Raw genomic sequence first — 22,836 nt, 5'->3', positions numbered from 1 at the left:
CCAGTATCAGTAATTTCAAAATTTTTATTTTTTACTACAAAATAATAAATGCTATAAAAAATCAAATAATTCTGAATTCTATGACTTAGAAAGTATAATTCCACTGAAGTCCTATCTCCCATTAAAAATGCAATCTCTGTTTATAATTTTTATGTGCATATGCCAACATTTAATATGTATAGGCTAAAGGGTATTCTTTAAAGCACTTTCCATTTTCTAATATGTCTACTTTCTGAAGAATGGTGATCCTTCCTTAAAGACATTTTTTAATTTGGGATGTGTCTTACATTTTAAAGTGCAGAAACCATGCTCAGGACAAAATGAATAAGGTACAATTGCACAAACAGAATAATCACAATGATAATTTATATATAAAAACATTGTGCACTAAAGAAACTATAAAATAAAAGCATTGGTTGTATTCAAACTGCAGCATTATGAATGGATTTTAAAGTCTCTTTTCCACTTTTCTTCAGCCATCATTTTTCTAAAATGAATATGTATTATTTTAATGAAGGAGAATATTATTTTCTTGTGAAAGAATCACAAAAACACAAGAATGAGTATAACATTTTATAATGTCTAAAAAGTTATTTCAAAGAGAAGGGAGTTGTATAGATCACTGTCCATCAAAATTTAATGCCAATCAGAGGCCAATAAAGAGCAGTGGGTACTATAAGGAGCAGACATATTTACATATAAATTGTTTTGCAGAACGTGACAGATCAGCTAGTAGGGAAGGAATAACCCAGAAACAGTGAAATTTGCTTTCAAAGCATACAAAAGGGTTGATATGCATGTAATTTAAGTTGCTCAAAACAATGTGTACTTCTATTAAAGACAACGTGCATGAGAGATTCTTGAGTGCCCACTACAACCTACACAGACAAAACAAGCAGAAAATGGAGCATGCATCACCCCAGGAAGGCAAAGCAGGTAGCAGTTCTGAGTCTTCCAATGCTACTGTAAATAACAGCAAGCCCTGCTTCTGGGGAATAAGGATTCAGTTTTGGTGAGGTAGGAGGTTCTAAATAGATCTGCTATTTATAGATGAGGCCTGGATGCCCCAAACTGCATCAGTTCACTGCAGTGGGGAGCTTGCTCCAATTAGCATTTGACTTTTGCTTTGGAAAAAATTGCTTTGTGAAACAAAACTAATTCTTTTATTTTAAAGAGGATTCTGCTGCATAGGCCAGATGGAATCTGCTAACCCCTCCCCACTGAATCACATTACCTTCATCCACCAGAGGAAAGACTCTGATCCTACTAACCTGCTCACCGGAATAAGAAATACTCTTTTGAGATAATTTTCCTCCACTGGAGAAGGGAAAGGTACCACACACATTTATGGTGTGCCTACCTCCTTCCAGGCATTTTGCTGCAAGCTTCAAACCCCCCACCATTACAAAAGGTAATTTGACTTCTTCATCTGAATTCATGTTCAAAGATAACACAAAATATTGAAAAATGAAAGGTATCCCATTGTGCTAATCTACTGTTGATTTATTTGTGTTTCACTATCTAGGGGTTTGGTTTGATATATCAAAGACAAGTGTTATGTCATTTTCTCCTTTTTTTGACAAAGAAAAATTGTGTGTTGATTTCAATGTCATTCAGAACATTGCTGTTGATAACTAATGTGATAATTATTACAATGGTGAAGCTGCACAATTTTGCCTCTTCTAGAAGTTTACTTTTCTTCATCTTTGAGGACATATAGACTTAGACTTCATCGACCCTTGGCCTCCAAGATTGGAAATTAAATGACCTTGATATTTTAGAAAAGGCAGAAGTGGGGTAGAACTGAATGAACCACCAGCAGTACTGTCATCGCTCCCTTTGGCAATGCAGTTTCTCAGATGCTTGTAATGCATTAATTTGTATTTCCATAATCGTCGATACCCCTGTGTATTATAATTTCTGTTTATGTATCTGACTTCCCCAAAAGCCTGGTAACTCTTGTGACTAGAAAGTCCCTTATTTTATCTTCAAGCTATGCACAAGTTAGGACGTAGTACCCCAGACTCTCACAAGATCATTAACCAGAACTACTTACAGAGGCATGGCATAGAAAGAAGGCTAAGGGATATTTTTGGTAAGGTTCAATTTTGGTTAAAATTTCACTCCTGGGAGTATTTCCAGTTTAGAGCCCAGTCACTGCCTTAAACAAAATTTGGGAACATGGAGGTCATCTGGAAGAAAGCAATTTAGTGAATTAAAGATTTGGAGAAATAGGCATTTAATGGCATTGGAATTCCTCAATTGGTAAATGAGAAGGTGGAGTGGGTGGGAGGCAGAACTAGGAAGACCTGGGATAGTGCTGTGGCGTGGCAAGGACGGAGGCTGTCTCCACTGACTTAAGCAGCTGCTCCCCACTTTTCTAAGGACAGAGAAGAAGACCTAACGGTAGGTGTCATGGAGGATAGGTGGGCACCGGGAAGTGCACTGGCGCTGGAGACAGTGGGTCACATTATTTTCTGTGAGTGAGGCTCATTGTTCAGACTTGACTGAAAGTCAGTGACTAAAGGACCCACCTACCAGGATAACCTCTCCCACATTTTCCATTAACTCAGGGATATTAGACAAATTGCAGCCTTGGAAAATAACCCAACGTTGGCTGGGTAGACTGCTGAGGCCAGGAAGCTCAGCTGCAGCTGAGAGAGAGGGAGAAAGAAGAGGCCCCGAACAGGGCTCATCTCACTTTCATCTGGGCATTGTTGACTCTCCCGACAGAAAGAAAGACAAGAAATGAAAAGGCGTGTGGGGGAAAATAAGTCTGCAAAAAGCAAGACCCACTTTACCTAAATAGGTCTCAGTTCTGCCAAAACTTAGAAGTAGGAGGCAAATGAAAAATAAGCCTGTCATTTACAGCCCTGTTTGAAAGGTTGCTCCTCCTTAGGCTCAGTGTTAAGAGGAGCTGAGATGTGGGGGAGAAGAACTGGGAAGTAAAAAGCCTTCATAGACACCCAGTGCTTCAGATCTCCCAAGCTTCCCTCATCTACCCAAGTACACAACCCCGCGGGAGATTGGTGGGGCGGATGGGAGCGGCAAGGGAGAAGGAGACAACTTTAAAAGCAATTTGTTTTGCAATGGGTCAAAACTAAGGTCAAAAAAAAAGAAAGAACTATTTCCCTACCATGTACATCTATAGTCGAGACAGAGACTGCTTTGTCAGAAGCTTCTAGAAATTCTGCAGACAGCAGAAGTCAACAGAGGTCAACAGAGTTAATTACTTATGAGGTTCCCCCTTCCTCTCTCTTTAAAACAAAAACAAAACAAAAAACATTTTATTTTCTTTCCCGATCAGAAGGAGCAAGTCCTGGTGTTGGCTCTCCTGTCTGCTAAATGCTGCCAGTGGGCCCTGCGCAGGCCCCAACAATGAGGTCCAGTGCGCTGACTGATAGGCTAATGTCCCATATCATGTCCTTCTCTTTCATGTCTCTGGCTCAGGGCATCCAATCTGAGCAGATGCACTGAGAACTCAAAGCTCCAGGGGACTGCTCCAACCCAGTCTGAACAGTGACATTTACTTTATGCCACAGAATCTGCGTGCTAGGAGGCTCCTTGAAGTGTGAGTGGTCAACCTGGTGATCCCCTCTGCTGCCAAAAAGTAAGGAACAGGTGAGAGACCGACCACCTGTCCCATTGGAGAGAGCTGTTACAATCCAAGTGAAAATGGCTTGGCTTCTTACCTGGGCACACTCCACTTTGGCACACTCTCCAGTCTGGCAGGTCACTTGGCCACTGTCACACACGCAGAACTCGCAGGCCGAGCCCTTCCACATTTCATCCTGGTACCGCACGGTCCCACCATGAGAGCAGCTCCCGGCAGAAGGCACGCATTCCTCACAGCATTCCCCGTGGCGCTGAGCCCTTCTCTGACCCTGAGGAGACCAAGGATGGGGATGAAGGGCAGTGCTCAGGAGAGCGTGAAACCACTCCGCACCTCACCCAGCCTAGGCAGGTCCCTCCCCTTCCTCCTCCTTCCTAGGAAGCAGATCTTTCATATCTTTATCTACTGTCCCAAACATCGTAAAACTTTTGATTCCCTCAAAGGACACACTGGATTAAGAAATGCATCTCTTAAATGACCCAGAATCAAGCTTTGAAAATCTAGCAACACACTCTGAAATACCTTTTTGCATCTTAATGGAGGGCAGGCCTGTTTGTGGCACCTGACCTCACCCTGGTCACATATGCACGTGGTGCAGGCATTTTCACTCCACTGCTCACCATGCTGGGTAAAGAGGATAAAAGAAGGCGGAAAATCAAATGTCACACTTACCAAATGGAAACAAGGGCAGGCACATAATACACACAATTTTTATTAGAATTTTTAATTGAGCCACATTGAAAGTACTCCAGAGAAATGATATCATTTAGGCAGCATTAGACTCTAAAAAAAAAGTCAGTAAATGTCCAAAGAGAACTTTGGATTCATTTTCACTCAGTGATATTCATTCCACAGACATGTTGAGGGCTGTGCTATGCCAGGCGCATGTAGGCCCTGGAATGCTGAGAGGTAGAGGAAGACCCTATTTACTGGTTAATTAGGGGTCATTCTTTATTCTTCTTTGCCAGGAGACCCACCTCACACTGCCAAATCCTCACTTCCCCAGCTTCCACTGCAGCTCTAGGGCATGAACACTGTCCCAATCCTACTTGAGAGGACCTTAGGGGATGCTTGCTAAAGCAGCTGAGGTGGAGGTAAAGACTCCCCCATAGAAGAAGAAAACCCTATGCCTTTCTTCCATCAGCCTGTAGTAATAACTGTGTGAGGATGAGCTGCGTGAGGCTGAGGAAGCCGTCTTGGGGACATGAGGGGACAGGGCAGAAAGCAAATGTTAACATGCTGATGGCGAGATGGAAAGATCAAAAGAGCTGAGATCCTTGATCTTTGGACCAGAAGAGACTGACCCTACAAGTGTCCTCTCTCTGGACTTCTTGTTATGTGAGATAATAAATGTTTTCATTTTAGCCATTTTTAGAGGAGTATTTCTGTTACTTGCAGCCAAAAATGCATAATGGATATAGAGGCTCTCTCTTCCAGGCAAAATTAATCTAGAGCATATGCAGCTATTGTGTTGCCCAGCACAGAACTAGTACATACAAAAATCCCTTCCTAATTTGTTACTTTTATTCAGACCACAAGCGGCCCATCTAGAATACTCAGTTTCAGATTCCCTACTGAGAGTCTTAATTCCAATTTCTATTTAGTCTTCCTTAGAGCATCTAGCAGCAAGGGAAGTTGTTGGTTTATTTTTATGTGTTCTTTTCTTTTGAATAATGTAACATTTTGACTCAGCTGGGTACTCCTAAGACAGAGCATTCATTCATTCACTCCATTGGTTGAACTCATTTTTATTTGGTGTCTACTATGTGTTCGGCACAGGTGTCTAGACTGCCCTGATGGTACTTTCAAGTTTGCAGTTTCTACCATCACCAGCTTCTCGCCTCCCTTCCTTCTCTTCCCTACCATCCCCATGCCCCCTTGCCCAGTGTAAGACGGGGATATCGTCAGTGGATATCAGTGCATTAAACCTAATCAAAGCAGACAGGCCACTCCCAGAGCCTCCAACCTAAATGTAAATTGATAATAATCAGTGAATAGTCCTTTTTTCACTTCAAGATACATGAACAGTTAATTCACCAACGTTCGTGAACCAGGTGCTGCCTGCCAGCACATTTCTTTGTACTTCTAATCCTCTTCAATTTATTTTTTTTCATAAATGTTTTCCATGAAGAGAAGAAAAAAGCCATGCATGTACTTAGTTCCTAAACCTGGCAAAGAGTCAGACATGAGGGTGGGAAGGTACCATTGTTGGGAGGGCAGAAGGCAGATGCGTGAGCATACACGGTTCACCTACAAGGGGTACATCAAAGGTTACCTCATATACTAGGCCTGATGCAGAGCAGGATCCGGAAGAGCACTGTGGGCAACATTTTCCAGGGACTCGGACTATAGTTTCATCCTTAACACCCAAAAAAAGAACAATCCATTAAAAAGATACTAATAAAATTCATAAAGATATTAATAAAAACAATAGAAGGAAATTTCATTCATAGCCAATTCAATCATGTGTCTCAAACATCCATAAATGGCAATTTCCTCTCTTCTAGTATTTATTAGCCACCTGGTGCTTTGATAAGAATTAACACTTCCAAGGTCACTGTGACTATTAAGAAGTGTGCACATTCCTCAAGTCCCTCAAGAATAAAAACAAGCACAAATAATAACAATAACAATAATAATAGTAGTAGTACTTAGTGTTTGCCAGTCACTGTTTTAAGTGCTTTACATAATCCTACGAAGTAAATGTACTTATCCATGCTTTACAAACAAAAAAGTAAACACCAGAAAGGCTATGTGACTTGCCTAAGGTCACAAAGCTGATCTGGAAGTGGCAGATGGTTGGAAGAGGAACTTCAGAGCACCAATCATTCCAACACTCCTGCTGAGTCACTGCTAAATGCAAAGTGAAGGTATTTGTCCCTTGATAAGCTGCTTCATGATATTTTTGCATCTTTATGTGAATATACACACACATACATACATATATGTGTATGTGTATATATATATACATACATATGCATGTATGTATGTATGTATGAAGAATATCCTTAATATGAAAAAGAATTTTATACCCCTAGATATTGGGGAATAAACCAGTGCAGAGACATGTGGGTGACAGGGACTAAAGGCCCAGAACTCCCCACAGTGCCCTCTCTCTACATTTTTACTCTTCAACCTCCACCTCTACCCCCAAGAATATCAGATCATTTGTCTCTGCCACCCTAACAAGAATTTGCACAGTAACAGTTTCCTCATTAATGCCAAAAAGTCAACTTCTCACACAAATAAATGACAATCTGTCCCGTGCTCATGGATAGGAAGAATTAATATTGTCAAAATGACCCAAAGCAATTTACAAACTCAATGCAATCCCTATCAAAATACCAATGGCATTTTTCAATGAACTGAAGAAAATAATCTTAAAATTTGCATGGAACCATGAAAGACTCCACATACCCAAAGCAATCCTGAGAAAAAAGAACAAAACTGGGGGGATTATGCTCCCTGACTTCAAGTTACAGTACAAAGCTACAGTAATCAAAATAGTATGGTACTGGCACAAGAACAGACCCATAGATCAATGGAAAAGAATAGAAAGTCCAGATATAAACCCATGCATATATAGTCAATTAATATATGATAAAGGAGCCATGAATATACAATGGAGAAAAGAGAGTCTGTTCAATAACTGGTGCTGAGAAAACTAGACAGCTACATGCAAGAGAATGAAACTGGATTACTGTCTAACTCCACACACAAAAACAGACTCAAAATGGATCAAAGACCTAAATGGAGGACACAAAACCATACAACTCTTAGAAGAAAACATGAGCAAAAATCTCTTGAATAATAAGCATGGGTTTTTTCCTGGACACATCTCCCTGGCCCAGAGAAACAAAATAAAAAATGAGCAAATGGGACTACATTAAACTAAAAAGCTTCTGTCCTCAAAGGACACCATTAACAGAACAAAAAGGCTTACAGTATGGGAGAATATATTTGTAAATCAATTATCTGATAAGGGGTTAACATCCCAAATATATAAAGAACTCATGTGACTCAACATCAAAAACACAAACAACCTGATTAAAAAATGGGCAGAGGAACTGAACAGATATTTTTCCAAAGAAGAAATAAGGATGGCTAACAGGCACCTGAGAAGATGCCACACATCAAGGAAATGCAAATGAAAACCATAATGAGATGTTACTTCACACCAGTTAGAATGACCACTATTGAAAAGACAAATAACAATTGTCGAGGATGCAGAGAAAAGGGAACCCACCTACATTGTTGGTGGCAATGTCAATTGGTACAGCCACTGCAGAAAGCATATGGAGGTCCCTCAAAAAATTAAAAATAGAAATACCATATGACCCAGTAATTCTACTTCTAGGATTTACCTAAAGAAAACAAAATCCCTGATTTGAAAAGACATGTGCACCCTTTTAATTGCTGCACTATTTACAATAGCCAAGATATGGAAGCAACCAAAGTATCCACCAGAAGATGAATGAATGAAGAAGAGGTTATACACAATGGAATATTACTCAGCCATAAAAGAAGAAAGAAACCCTGCCATTTGCAACAACATGGATGGACCTAGAGGGTGTAATGCTCAATCAAATAAGCCAGGCAGAGAAAGACAAATACCATATGATTGCACTTATCTGTGGAATCTCAAAACAAAACAAACAAAATAGCAGTAGACTCAGAGACACGATGAAGTGACTGGTAGTTACCATGGGAGAGCAGTTGGGTTGGGTAGATGGGGAAGGAATAAGGGGGATAAAAGGTCACAAAAAATCTCAGTCATAATATAAGTTGGTCATGAGAATGGGTATACAGAATGGAGAATATAGCCAATGATTCTGTGACATCTTCCTATGTTGACAGATGGAAACCACACTAGTTGGGGTGAGGATTTAATAATATGGGTAACTGTTGAACCACTGTGTTGTATATATGAAACCAATGTAAGATTATATATCAATGATCTTGAGTAAAAAAAAAGTCAGCTTCTCACTTTGACTCATTACTACAGCCTTTTGAATAGCATGAAAGTAAACAAATTAAAGGCAGGAGGAGAGTTAGAGTAAACTAAGTGTCAATGACTAAGAAGTGGTGGATCTTATATACAATCTACCTTTGGAACAGTTATCTTTACTTTCTCTTACAAGAAGCAAAAAAAGAGATTTTATTATAATTGTTACTCTGGAATTTATTTTGCAAGAAAAAAAGGCCAGTGTACTTGTAGTTGGAAAGGGTGAAATAACCTTTATTTTTCATGGAAAGTTCCAGTCATACCTCAGTAGTTCTTTAACTCAATTATATATGATCATATAGATTAATGCATTTCTATCTAATAAGGGATTTATTTCAAACACCTGAGTCACTGATTAAACTGACAACTGTTTTCTCTGCTTTAGGTTGTTTTATTTCTTTATTTTTATAGGCAAAATATTATGACAAGTGATGTTTAATATAGTATGTGAAAACTGGACATGGACTGAAATCACTGAGCATTTCATGACCTCAGAACGCTTCAGCTTGATTAAATCTTAGTGAGGAAGTAAAATAAAGGCATAGCTGATGTCACACTATTCAGTAACTTCATTGTAGTAAACAAATGACCTTACAATGTTTGGCAAACAAGGAACAAATTTCATGATCACAAATCTTAAGTTACCATAGAGTTAATATCACTCTACCTTTTCAAACATGCACTAGACCCAAGTACAGTAGCAGAGCCACCTGCAGAGCATGGGGGAGAGAGGAATCACTTGCAGAGGCTGGTACAAGGATAATCAAGCTTTCTAATTCTCATTGGCAATGCCTAATTATACAGTTCATTGACAGAAGCAAACTCTTTCTTCACAAATATACACCAACAAGAACAGGAAGGAAAAGCATTTAAAGAGAAACTATCCCAGGATACAAGAGAACTACATGATGGAGAATTGAGATCCCTTCTGGGCTGGCACTTAAAACAGGACTGGAGAGGCAGGTAAGAAGGCCAGCAGTGGGGGTTCAAAGAAATGGGAAAGACTTTCTCACAGTGCCCTTCTGTCGCTGCCATACCCCTGACCTGTCGTTTTGGTCTGTGTAGATGTGCCCTTCCAAATGTCTATACAGGGCCACACCCATCCACCCCACTTCTATAAACTTTTATTAGAACACAGCCATGCCTATTCATCCACATAATATCCTTGGCTGTTTTTGTGCTACCACAGCACAGATGAGTAGTAGTTGTTCCAACTCTTCAGCACACGAGGCTGGAAATATTCACTCCCTGGCTCTTTCAGAAAAAGGTCTAATATGGTACCCTCAGTAATCAGAAATCGGAATACAAAATAAATTTGATTCATGCCATTACAGTTTTGGCTGGGACCACCATTAAGGATATATTTAATTATGGCTTTTCATATTTCTTAAATAAAAATATTTTTGATGAAGAAGTGTATAATATTTCTAACAGTTCTTACCAAAATATTTTCCCACTATGAAAACTCTGAAGATACGGAAAGAGATAAATATTACACCACCAATAAACAACCAACCTCCTGCCATTGCCAAGAGGAAGTCCAACTGATCGTAAGACATCCTGTGGCCTTTCTTTGCTGTGTAAACCAAGATAGAAATACGAACCATCATTTCTTCCCAACCCTCTACCTTGCTCAAATAAATATGACATGGGTCCATCCCTCCAGTCTGTGGCGGCTGCTGTTTGAAACAGTGGAGTGCCAGTCCTCACCTTCCTCAGTATCTTTCTGGATGTATGTAGTCAGAGCCCATTATGGAAAAAAAAAAAGAGCAGGAAGTACATGTTAAGGGAGGTAGAGGAAGTGATAAAAAGCAGGCAGCAAGGAGAACACCCCAATGTAAAGCACACAGTCACCAACAGAGATGGAGCCTTTACAGCAGTGCAAACTGGAGAGTATAGTTTTTTGTTTCATGTATTCAAAATCTAAGAGGGTTGGGCAGTGGAGACAGAAAAGGATCTCATCACAGTGTGATAGAGCTTCCCTAAACAAAAGTCTCCCAGACCTGGGGACGAGGAGACATTCACATTCCTTAGCATCGGGCTATGGATCCAAGGTGGGTTAGCCAGGTGCAGGCCACTTTCACTTGCAGCTTTCAAGCAGTGGGTATGAACAGATTTTTCTTGATCAAGGACAAGTAAACAGAAAGAAAGAAATTTGGGAGGGACCCTGAAAACAAGTGAAACTAATAATGTTTTAAAGATTTAGAGAAAAAGCAGATTTCTGAACACTGTAAATTACAAGATCTAAAAACAAAGATTTAAAAGCTATATTGCAACTTCAATAGATGAAAGAAAATTCAGTCTTTATTAAATAGAAGCAAAAAGCAATAAAGAAAGACTAAGCATTGGGATTTAAAAACCAGATGAACCAATGATGAGAGAAGAAAGAAAATAAAAGTGAAATTGTCAAATTAAAATCAATACTAGAGGTAATAATAAATACAAACTCAAGAAGCTCTCTCCATAACGCAGAGGAAAGACACAACATGAAAAATGATGAGAAAGAACATGATTGATGAGAGAGAAAGAGAGGGGAACAATCTAAGAATCATAGATGTTTCTAGAGAGATGAGAATAATTGAAACAAATATGATTAATGAAAGCCGTAACTGAAAAAACATTTCAAAAACTGAAATACAGACTGAAAGGGCTTCACAATATGCTCAGCAAAATATGTGAAAAGACACCTCACCTAGAAATAGCCTGAAAAATGTTTCAATTTTAAAAACAAACAATCAGCAAGAATCTAGTAGAGTAAAACTAGCTGAATGCAATGGAGTCGGAAGCAGACAAACTTCCCTTCCACAGCATTAAATTCCACAGTTCAGTGGAAAGGAGTCTATAGGGTTGGAATGGCAAGAGTTTACAACCACCCCAAATTTCAGACCCCTCCAAAGTATCTTTCATATGTATGGGCAACAAGAAAATAATTCTCAAACACTTAGTGGCTCAGAAGGCATACCAGTCTTCTATCTTTTTTGAAAAAAATTTCTGGAAGATGAACTTCAACCTACTCATCAATCAATACTGGGAATGGGAAAATTACAAAATTTAAAAAAAGGGGTAGTAACATCATCATGAACAACTCCATCAGACTGAACAGAACATTTTAAGGAGCCCACAGAAACGTAGATGGGTCAGGGCTCTGTTCATAAGGCATCGAGACAAAAGCCGAAAGCAAGCGATTCCAGCGTGAATTTACATCTCGTACTAACGGACCCCTTATTTGAACATTAGCAATTTCTCCTTTTGTCAGAGATTATTACCAACTCCTAAAATGTGATCATAACTATCTAAACAAACAAATATACCCACATGTACATACCAAAAAATTGGAATGAATTACAAAAGAAAATTGATATGGTCTTTTTGAATGATGGAAATATGGATGATCATTTCCTTTTCTGCTTTTCTCCTTTTCCGAACTTTCCTTAATGAGTTAAGTACACATTCTTTTTACAATTGGGAAAGAAAAAAACCCTTATATTAAAAAAAATCACATTTTTCTAGAGCTCAAGACCTGGGTATATATTTCTTCTGTGAACTTACGCTTTTTTTAAAAAAAGTATTATTGAATTAATATATATAAAATACTAGCAATTGTGCTCAATGATGTTAGCGACTACTGCTTTTGTGATCATGGATATATACATAAATGCTATGCAACTCAGTATTCTGGGAGGCGGTATAGCACAGTGGTTAAACATAAGAGTCAAGACACTTCCTAACTGTGGTACACTGAGCAAATTACTTAACCTCTCTGTACCTCAGTTTTATCTACTGTAAAGTGGGAATGATAATAATAGCTCTTACTTCATACAGTTGTTAGAGAATTACAAAGCTCTCAGAGTTAAAAATTAGTACATAATAAATGCCCAAAATGTGGTGATTGTGATGGCAATGATGATGGTAGATGGGGGTGGGGGTAATGTTTCCATCACAAGTGCTAATTTTATAACACCCCTTTACATCATCAGAACATCCAATATTTAGTAGGGATGTTAAATCAAGAAAAATGGTTCTAAATAATCTGACAGATGCTTTTTTAAAAAATGCATTCTCAAAAATATAGATTTAATGATGAACTCAACCTATTTCCAAGACATCAAAATGCTTGCAAATCAATTAGCTCTAAAGTATGGTACCAAATTTTATCTGTTAAAATTAATTGTATATGTCAATGCAAACTGTAAGTGAGCTCTGTGTATCAAGCAAGAATTTACATTTAATATTTTTAAAAATGGAATTGGTTCTTTTTCTTTTTTTAAAATCAAAGTATAGTTGATATGCAATCTTCTATTAGTCTCAGGTATACAGCACAGTGGTTCAACAGTTACCCATCTCATTAAATCCTCACCCAAACTCATGCAGTTACTGTCAACATTGGAAGATGTTACAGAATTATTGGTTATATTCTTCATGCTATACTACTATCCCCATGACCAACTTGTATTATGATTGAGATTTTTTGTGCCCTTTTATCCCCCTCATTCTTCCCACCCACTCACCCCAACCCCTCCACCTGGTAACCACAGTCACTTTTCAGGGTCTCTGAGTCTACTGTTATTTTGTTCATTTTGTATTGTTTTTAGATTCCACAAATAAGTGAAATCATATGGTATCTGTCTTTCTCCATCTGGATTATTTCACTGAGCATAATACTCTCCAGGCCCATTCATATTACCGCACGTTAGGATTTCTTTCTTGTTTATGGCTGAATAATATTCCATTGTGTGCATATACCACCTCTTCTTTATCTTTTTATCTAATTGACAGATACTTTGGTTGATTCCACATCTTGGCTATTGCAAATAATGCAGTAGTAAACAGCAGTGCACATATCTTTTTTGAATCAGAGATTTTCTTTTCTTTGGGTAAATTCTTAGAGGTGGAATTACTGGGTTGTACAGTGTTTTCTATGTTTAGTTTTTTGAGGAACCTCCATACTGCTTTCCACAGTGGCTACACCAATTAACATTGCCACCAACATTGTGAGAAGGTCCCTTTTCTCCCCATCCTCACCAACACTCATTATTTCTTGTCTTCTGGATAGTGGCCATTCTAACTGGTGTGAGGTGACATCTCTTTACAGTTTTTATTTGCATTTCCCCAGTGACTAGCGATGTGGAGCATCTTTTCAGGTGCCTGATGGCCATCCTTATTTCTTCTTTGGAGAAACGTCTGTTAAGGTCCTCCACCCATTTTTTAATCAGGTTGTTTGTTTTTTTGGTGTTGAGGTATGTGAGTTATTTGTATATTTTGGTGTTAAATCCCCTTATCAAATAAATCATTTACAAATATATTCTCCCATATCATAGGTTATCTTTTTGTTCTGTTGATGATGTCCTTTGCTGTACAGAAGCTTTTTAGTTTGATGTAGTCCCACTTGTTCATTTTTATTTTATTTCCCTTGCCCGGGGAGATGTGTCCAGAAAAAAAACTGCTCATGCTTGTGTTCAAGAGATTTTTGCTCATGTTTTCTTCTAATAGTTGTATGGTTTCATGTCTTATATTCAAGTCTTTGATCCATTTTGAGTTTACTTTGGTGTGTGGAGCACACCAGTTTAAGAGAGCAATCCAGTTTCATTCTCTTGCATGTATCTGTCCAGTTTTCCCAACATCAGTTATTGAAGAGACTCATTTCCCCACTGTATATCCATGACTCCTTTATCATACATTTATTGATGACATATGCATGGGTTTATATCTGGATTCTTTATTCTGTTCCATTGATCTATGGGTCTGTTCTTCTGCCGGTAGGAGCTGGTACCTTAAATTATTCCAAAATCTAGCCCCTAATATTCAGTGCATGACTAAATTTTCAAAGATTGAAAGCAGAAGGTTCACAATGTGGTGTCTCTGCCACGCCTCTCCCACCTTCCTTAGTGTAATGGTGGCAAACTGCTTAATTACACATCATACACAAGGAGACTAAATCCTGGAAAGTGCTCAATCAAAACACTAGTGTCCTCTGAGTGTGAGATATTGTGTAACTCTACCAAGAACCTCATTTGTAGTTTTAAAGCCAGGAGAAGACTTTGTGAAGAACTGGGAGATATGACGTGAACACAGTTGTTGCTGTAGTTGTTTAGCATTTCCTGTCTAATTGCCTTTTGTCTGCCTTTAGAAATACTGCCCAACTGCCACAATATGCCATGTCATTGATTTTGCTTTATCTGAACCAAAGCACTGCTCGGTGTCAGCTGAATGTTGGCTTCCAGCTTTGCCTTTGATCAAAAATGAGCTATTTTTCCACTGGAGGCAAACTCCTTTCATGGTTATCTGTCAACTTCCAGAGAACATCCATAGGAGCCTCTGGAAAAGTTAAAAACTATAAAATACTATGTATACCCCATTTATTTGCAATTGATTTTCTCTTTAAATTTATGTGATATGAAAAGCCTGACATTTTAAAAATCAGATCAGCTTTAAATGAAGAATAACATCCGAATATGATAAACCTCCCCAGAGAAAATTCCTTGATCACTAAAATCATTATCTTATAAGAATTAAATAGTGTACATGTAGATATCATGTTCAAAGACATGCATATGACTTTTAAAAGCAGACTGTACATACGCACTGAAAAATAACATAAATGATCATATTACTGCATTTTCCAGATGTTTAGCTTGACATTTTTGGAACATCAGCAATTGGAGCTGGCAGCTTCTTTGTGGGTACCCTCAAGGCTGAGTTTCATTATGTAACAATTAGCCTAAACAGCTGATAATGAGACCTCTCTAGCTTAAACGGGTAAAAGAACTGTCTCAGGGATGGTCTCCAAAAGTACAAGGAAAACAGAACAGCCTTGGCTTACTGTTCCTAAGATTTCCAGGCCCGCCTGATGTAATCTCAGAAGAGACTCCAAGGTCCTGAACAGTGGCGTTCACAGTCTGTGAAGGATTCAGTCAAATAATTCAAATACTGTCTTCCTTACCTGGTTACAAAACAGAGGCTGACACTGAGCTGCAAAGCACTGTGTGGCCCCATTTCTACACACACATTTGGCACACCGACTCAGGGGCCAGTCCTCCCCATCCTGAAACACTCGGCCTTCATAGGTACAGGGTTCTGGAAGGTCAGAGAAATAAGAATTACAGTGGGGATTGAACTTGCTGATCCCATGGTGGACTGCAGGTGTGTGCTGACCAGTGCAATCACACAGGGCCTGTGTGAAGGAGGGGACCCCAAGCTTGGGGGTTAGCATACTGCTGTAACTATATAAGCTATCTTCATAGCTCTGAGTTTTGTAAGTGAAGTCCAATGAGACCACGCAGCATGTGCTGAGGTCTAGGGCCTCAGTTTATATGTGGTCCCACTTGCCACTGCCTCCTTGTCTTCCTGGGATGGGTTCTCAGTCCCTCCCAAACCTGTACCCACTGAACACTACCAGCCTCAAAATCACAGCGGGCCCTGAGTGGGGGTGCCAGGGAGTGTATGTGCCCCAGGCAGCAACTGCAGGGGGATTCTGTGGGGGATCCCTCCCAAGCAAGTATCCCCATGCCTGAGGATGTGTGACATTAAATAGCAAACTAAAAGCATGATAGGTGAGAAAGACCACGGAAGAAAAGAGAAAGCTTTCTCCCTGTCACTGCTTTGTGAACAGGGGGTCCTGCATGTTTGTGTCACACCAGCAGATTACAGAGTTGGCCCTGGCTGATGCCCCAATCTCTTCAGGAAAAATGCTTCTAATATGTGTTTCTCGTGGAGGCTAACATGAAAGCCTCCTAAAATGTAAGAAAGGATCCCACAAACCCAGCCCACTCCCCACCCCACCTCCCCAAACTCTGTTCAAGAATTTTTACTTGCAGGGTCATTTGCCCCAAAGCAGCTGTCAGTCCTTTTCTGGTGGGTGGCACTTACCATGAAGTACATACTCCTTAGTTATAAACATGGAACAGGACATACATCCATAAAACGTAATAAAAGGGGTATTTGGACCAAATGTGGATTCCAAGGCGAGGGCCTGGAAGTGTGCCCCTGGCCTGCTGAACCGTGCCTCTGTTTATAAGCAGCATTACCTCCACAGTGAAGATGCCAGAAAGACAAATTAAACACCTATTTCCTGTTCTGTGTGTCTTAGAGAAAGATGCTATGTCATCTCAAAGACCAGCCAGAAGAATTAGTACTAGTGAAACTACAGAGAAGTGATTTGTTCATTTTTCTCTCTTCCAAGAGATAGGAGGAACCAGCTTGCCCTTATGGAATCATATCAAAGATCTTTTTCCTCCTCCCTTCCCTTCTCAGGAGCTATGACTGCAGAGGGTTGCATCTGGCCAAGGCAAAAAAATAAATAAATCAGAGACTCAGAGAATCCCAAGTTTGGAATGGAGCTTAAAGATTTGTTCCAACCTCACTCTCTGCAAAATTGCTTCCTGTCAAGTGCAAGGCTCCATCTGTTCCGGTTAGGAATGGGGTCGGGTACATCGCGGTTCCAGTAAGGAATGGGGTTGGGATTTTGAGCCACATCGAACAAGAAAGAGAAGGGTTGGGATGTCACCTCAAAGGCAAAGAGGGTGTCTTTCTCCAGGCACATACTTACTCCCAGGGCCCACACAGACTGGGCAGCAGCCTCCCTCAGGGATGAATTCCAGCTGCTGGTGTCCACACAGCAGCGGGGGGCATGGTTGGCGGGAGCACCGCACTTCTCCGTGAGTGCAAGAGCACATGCTACACGGGGAGGAGGCCCACTCTGTCCCGTGCTGAGTGTAAGGGAAAAAAGAAAAGTAAGGTTATTGTCAAAATATAGGCTTTCATTTGACCAAACAGAAAAAGCTTTCTCTTAACACAAATAAGGCTGAAGCTCAGGAAAGGTGGAAAAAAGGCTCTAGGCTTGTAAGGTTGAGACCAGGGTTTGCAATGTTCCATGTCAGAGACCTATTAAAAAACCTGACTCTCCTTTTCATTATCCCTTAGATTTATATTTGAAAATTTCATAAAAGCACAAAAAATTAAAATTATCCCAATCCCATCATTTAAAAAATTCTATAAAGCCCAAAGTAAAATATACACACATACACATTTACTGAATTCTTTATAATGGTTATTTAATTTTCAGTAGTTCTCAGCCTAATCCTGTTTCTTTTTTGTTTTTGTCTTTACTTTTTACTTTGATTAGTTCCCATACTTGTATGCTCACACTTCCTTCCCCTCCCATCCCCCCCCCCCGCCATTGATCTCATGATCCTGAGGAAAGTGTAACGGGAGCAGGAGGCCCCTGCTCCATCCAGTTCTCCCACTAACTGAACAGCCAACTCAGTCCCCAGAGTGTGCCCACCTGCAGAAACTGAATGTTCCTGATCCACTGTAGGCTGGGTGTGGGGTAAACTGCAGAATTTCTAGCATCTCCCACCTAGCCTTAGTCCATGTGCGTATCAATAGATGTTTACCACTGCAGCCTCCCAAGCAAGGTGTGGAGAGATAATGGCCACTCTACCCTCCACTCCATTCTTGGTACGGAATCAGTCTGGCATCTCTCAGTCACCAAGGATCTGCTAGTGGAGTTCCTCCCAGAAGGGGCAGGAGGGAACAGGGAGTGCGCAAGGAGGCAGAGTGTGAGCAGCAGCCAGAGGAGACAGACAGGGCCAGGCCTAGCTAGTGAATTCGAGCAAACTAAGAAATAATAAGCCTTCCCCCCAAACCACTCTTTCCCTTGACTCATTTTGGTTTCACCAGCTTCACAGGGGATTCGTACAGGGCCAGGAACACCTTTTCCCCTGGAGCAACACTGGGATACATTCCCAGCACTGGCATTCTATCAGTGTCCTAATAGATCCATGTTTTGAGTTATAGTGTGATTTGCTGAGTACCAAAAGTATATAAATGAGCCACCCTCAAATGTGATGCAGAGTGAGGCAGGGTGACTCTGAATATAAGAAGCTACAAATACGTTGATTGTTTAAGGAAGTAGCTGTCAAAATGTTATGTTCTAAATGGTAGACTGCAATAAAGGTGGCCTTTTAGAAAACGTAGGAAAAAATAACTTAATGAATATAGTTTTCCTTCTATAATGTTTTCTTTAATATTGAAACAAGCTTTCCCTTGCCTCTATTAAATGTAGTATATGATGATATCTATTTCAGCACAAATCACATACAGACTTCTATTAAAAGCATCACACATTTCAGGCACTCAATCATTTAAATGTAATCTGGGGGTTACAACTATGTCACCGAAAACCATGGAAAATAAACATCCTCTTTCTTCTCTCAAGCCAGCATCCAGAGCAATTGTTCATCTCTCTCAGACATGAAAGAACTCTCTTACCTAAACAAGTCAGTACCCCTTTATTCTGCAAATTGCTGCCAGGTTGCAAGCATGCCAAGTTTGATATTTAGAAATTATTAATAACCTGCACTATTATTGTAACAGTGATAGTAATAGGTAGTCAAAGTCATCCAAATATTTGGGAACCAAGTCCTCATCTGACTATCTTGAAGATTACATTGCTTGAAGTGAACTCACTGGGAACACACGAGGACAATAATAAAAGTATTCACTGAGTGGGCAAACCAAGGATCTCCTTGGATACATGCACGTTCAGATCCCAGCTTGGCCCTCCCTGCCTTGGGGTCTGTGGGTGAGTACCTTAATCTTTCTAAAACTGAAAGAGCATGACAACATCTCCTCTGCTGGGTTATTATAATGGTTAAATGAGGTAGCTTGTTAAAAAGTCAGCAAGTTAGGGTAGCAGACAGGAGACACTCCATTCTCTCCCCTCTTTCCTTGCATGAGTTCACGGCCTTCCTCCTTTTCATACCTATGTGCCAATTGTGATTATAGGAATGGACATGGATGCCAAGGCCAAGTCCTCTCCCATCAATTTTTACTTTTTCTATAATTGAATATAAAATTTCACATTTAGTACAGCATATAACTGTGCAATTCTACAACTTGCTAATAAACTATTGGCTAATAAAATATAGGGGACAATTGACCTTTTTATTTTGAAAGGCCTAAGCATAAAAGCAAAGGAGGAAATTACAGGAGAAAAATTGATAGGTTCTAATGAGTTAAGGTCTATCAAAAACACACTATAAACAAAATTAAAAGGCAAATGACAGACTGACAAAAAGTTGCAAACTATATTAATTAGAACTAACATCTACTATATAAAAACATTTATAAGCAGTAAGGGGCAAAATATCCCAATGGAAAAAAATAGCAATAAGTTTCCAAGAACTCATGTAGTGGAAAAAGGAGAGAGGATTGAGCGTTTCCTGCCTGCTGACTCTTAGCAAGCTATCTCATTTAACCCTTATAATATAAATAATAATATATAGAATATTATAGAATATTCAAATTTATTAAATGCAAACAAATATTATGGATAATATTTCATAATATCAAATAAAGAAAGAGCTTAAAATTCATAGTAGCTACTGTTGGTGAAGCCGCAACAGAGTAGCAGTCTTCGACACAAGGCTTTCCCTCATTATTGCAGCTGGAATAACTCAGCCAGGTGGGGCAGCCCAAGGTGATCACACTTGAAAAGAGGCTACACTATCCACGATACTCCCACTGGGTTTATCATTAGAAACAGACTAACTTAAAAATGAATTTTAATGACCACAGGTGCAGCTTCAATACTAAAAATCTTTAGATGCTTTGACCTATTCATTTCACTTTAAAGAAGTTATCTGAAGAAAATGATTAACGATACACAAAAAAAGGTAAATATAAGGAATTTCATCTCATTGTTCTTTGTCGAAAAATTGGAAATAGTTTAGTGAAAATTGGAAGCTTCTCAAATGCCTAATAAGAAATGATGTTCTCCAAGAGTATGTTAGGGAACTAGTACAACATACTGTTACATAAAAAAGCAAGACACAAACTATATATACAGTATAATCATAATTATGCAAAAACGTATCTACTTATCTACCTACCTATCTGTCTGTACCTACCTACCTACCTACCAATCTATCTACCTATCTTCCTATCTATCAACCTATCTATCTATCTATCTATCTATCTATCTATCTATCTATCTATGTATCTATCATCTATCTACCTACCTACCTACATATCTACCTACCTATCTATCTATCTTTCTATCTCCACTGCCACTCACTCCAAAAAAAACTGAGAAAATAGTAGCAGTGGTTTTCATAGTTTGGAGATTTACTAATGGGTTTTTTTTTCTTCTATATTTTTCAAATTTCCAAATTTTTATCAGTAAACATTTTTTTTGTCACCAGAAAGCAAATTACTGTTTAAAATACTGAATGAATCATTTATATATCTTAAATACAGGCATAGCTGTATTTGTACACCTTAAGTATATGCAGAGCACTGCAATAAAGCAAATGTGGGGATAAAGAGAGTCAAATTATCTTTTTGGTTTCCCAATGCATATAAAAGTTATGTTTACACTATACTGTAGTCTATTAAGTGTGCAATAGCATTATGTCTAAAACATCAATGCACATACCTTAATTTAAAAAATACTTTATTGCTAAAAAATGCTAACTATCATCTAGGCTTTCAGCTAATCATAATCTCTTTGCTGGTGGAGGGTCTTGCCTTGATGCTGATGGCTACTGACTGATCAGGGTGGTGATTGCTGAAGGTTAGGGTGGCTGTGGCAATTTCTTAAAATAAGGTAACAAATAAGTTTGCCATATCAATTGACTCTTCCTCTCACTAATAATTTATCTGTAGCATGCAATGGTGTTTGATAGCATTTTACCCACAGTAGAAATTCTTTTAAAATTGGAGTCAATCCTCTCAAACTCTGCCTCTGCTTTATCAACTAAGTTTATGTAATGTTCTAAATCCTTTGTTGTCTTTTCAACATCCTTTACAGCATCTTCACCAGGAGTAGGTTCCTTCTCGAGAAACCACTTTCTTTGCTCATCCATAAGAAGCAATTCGTCCATTCAAGTTTCATCATGGGATGTAGCAATTCAGTCACATCTCCAAGGTCCTCTTCTAATTCTGGTTCTCTTGTAATAACAAGATCTGCAGTTACTTCTTCCACTGAAGTCTTAAACCCTTCAAAATCATCCATAAGGACTTGAATCAACTTTTTCTAAATTCCTGTTAATGTTGTCATTTTGACCTTTTCCTGTGAATCATGAATATTCTTAATGACATCTAGAATGGCAAATCCTTTTCAGAAGGTTTTTAATTCACATTACCCAGATCCATCAAAGGAATCACAGTCTATGGCAGCTCTAGCCTTATGAAATCTATTTCTTAAGTAATTAGACTTGATAGTCAAAATGACTCCTTAATCCATGGGTTGCAGATTGGATGCTGTGTTAGCAGGCATGAAAATAACATTGATCTTCTTGTACATCTCCATCAGAACTGTTGGGTGACCAGATACATTGTCAATGAACAGTAAATAGTATTTTGAAAGGAAAGCTTTTTCTGAGCAGTACATCTCAACAATGGGCTTAAAATTCCAGCAAACCATGTTGTAAACAGATGTGCTGCCATCCAGGCTTTGTTGTTCTATTTACAGAGCACAGGTAGAGTGGATTTAGCATACTTCTTAATGGCCTTAGAATTTTCAGACTGGTAAATGAGCATTGGTGGCTTTGACTTCAAGTCACCAGCTGCATTAGCCCCTAACGAGAGTCAGCCTGTCCTTTGAAGCTTTGAAGCCAGACATTGGCTTCTGCTCTCTAGCTATGAAAGTCTTAGATGGCATCTTCTTCCAACAGAAGGCTGCTTCTCCTACATTGAAAATCTGTTGTTTAGTGTAGCCACCTTCATTAATTACCTTAGCTAGATCTTCTGGATAATTTGCTGCAGCTTCTACATCAGCACTTACTGCTTCACCTTACACTTTAATATTATGGAGACAGTTTCTTTCCTCAAACCTAATGAATCAACCTCTGCTAGCTTCAAATTCTTCGGCAACTTCCTCACTTCTCTGTCTTCATAGAATTGAAGAGTTAGGGTCTTGCTCTGGCTTAGATTTTGGCTTAAGGGAATGTTGTGGCTGGTTTGATCTTCTATCCAGACCACTAAAACTTTTCCACATGAGCAATAAGACTGTTTTGCTTTCTTATCATGTCTGTTCTTTCTTCATGTGTTCACTGAAGTAGACGTGTACTTTCCTTCCAGAACTTTTTCTTTGCATTCATAACAAGGCTACTGGTGCAAGAGACCTAGCTTTTGGCCTCTCTCAGCTTTCAACATGCCCTCCTCACTAAGTTTAATCGCTTCTAGCTTTTGATTTAAAGGAAGACACATGCCACTC

General features: G+C 39.2%; 1 protein-coding gene across 2 annotated transcripts in view; it reads right to left on the bottom strand.

Annotated features, from left to right (window-relative positions):
* Window positions 1-22,836, bottom strand: part of FRAS1 (Fraser extracellular matrix complex subunit 1) — a 441,866-nt gene that overhangs the window by 228,702 nt on the left and 190,328 nt on the right. For both annotated transcript variants that reach the window (XM_057502364.1, XM_036906452.2), the window contains exons 5-9: window positions 17,164-17,323; window positions 15,559-15,692; window positions 5,889-5,972; window positions 4,136-4,237; window positions 3,693-3,884 (exon numbers count right to left, since the gene is read on the bottom strand). In XM_057502364.1, coding sequence (XP_057358347.1) covers window positions 3,693-3,884; window positions 4,136-4,237; window positions 5,889-5,972; window positions 15,559-15,692; window positions 17,164-17,323 — 672 coding nt within the window. The remainder of the gene's footprint in view (window positions 1-3,692; window positions 3,885-4,135; window positions 4,238-5,888; window positions 5,973-15,558; window positions 15,693-17,163; window positions 17,324-22,836) is intronic.

This window comes from Manis pentadactyla, chromosome 5 (genome assembly GCF_030020395.1).
Source record: "Manis pentadactyla isolate mManPen7 chromosome 5, mManPen7.hap1, whole genome shotgun sequence".
Classification (NCBI taxonomy): Eukaryota; Metazoa; Chordata; class Mammalia; order Pholidota; family Manidae; genus Manis; species Manis pentadactyla.
Note: the sequence above shows the minus strand (reverse complement) of the source record. Positions and strands in the feature narration are given on the sequence as shown.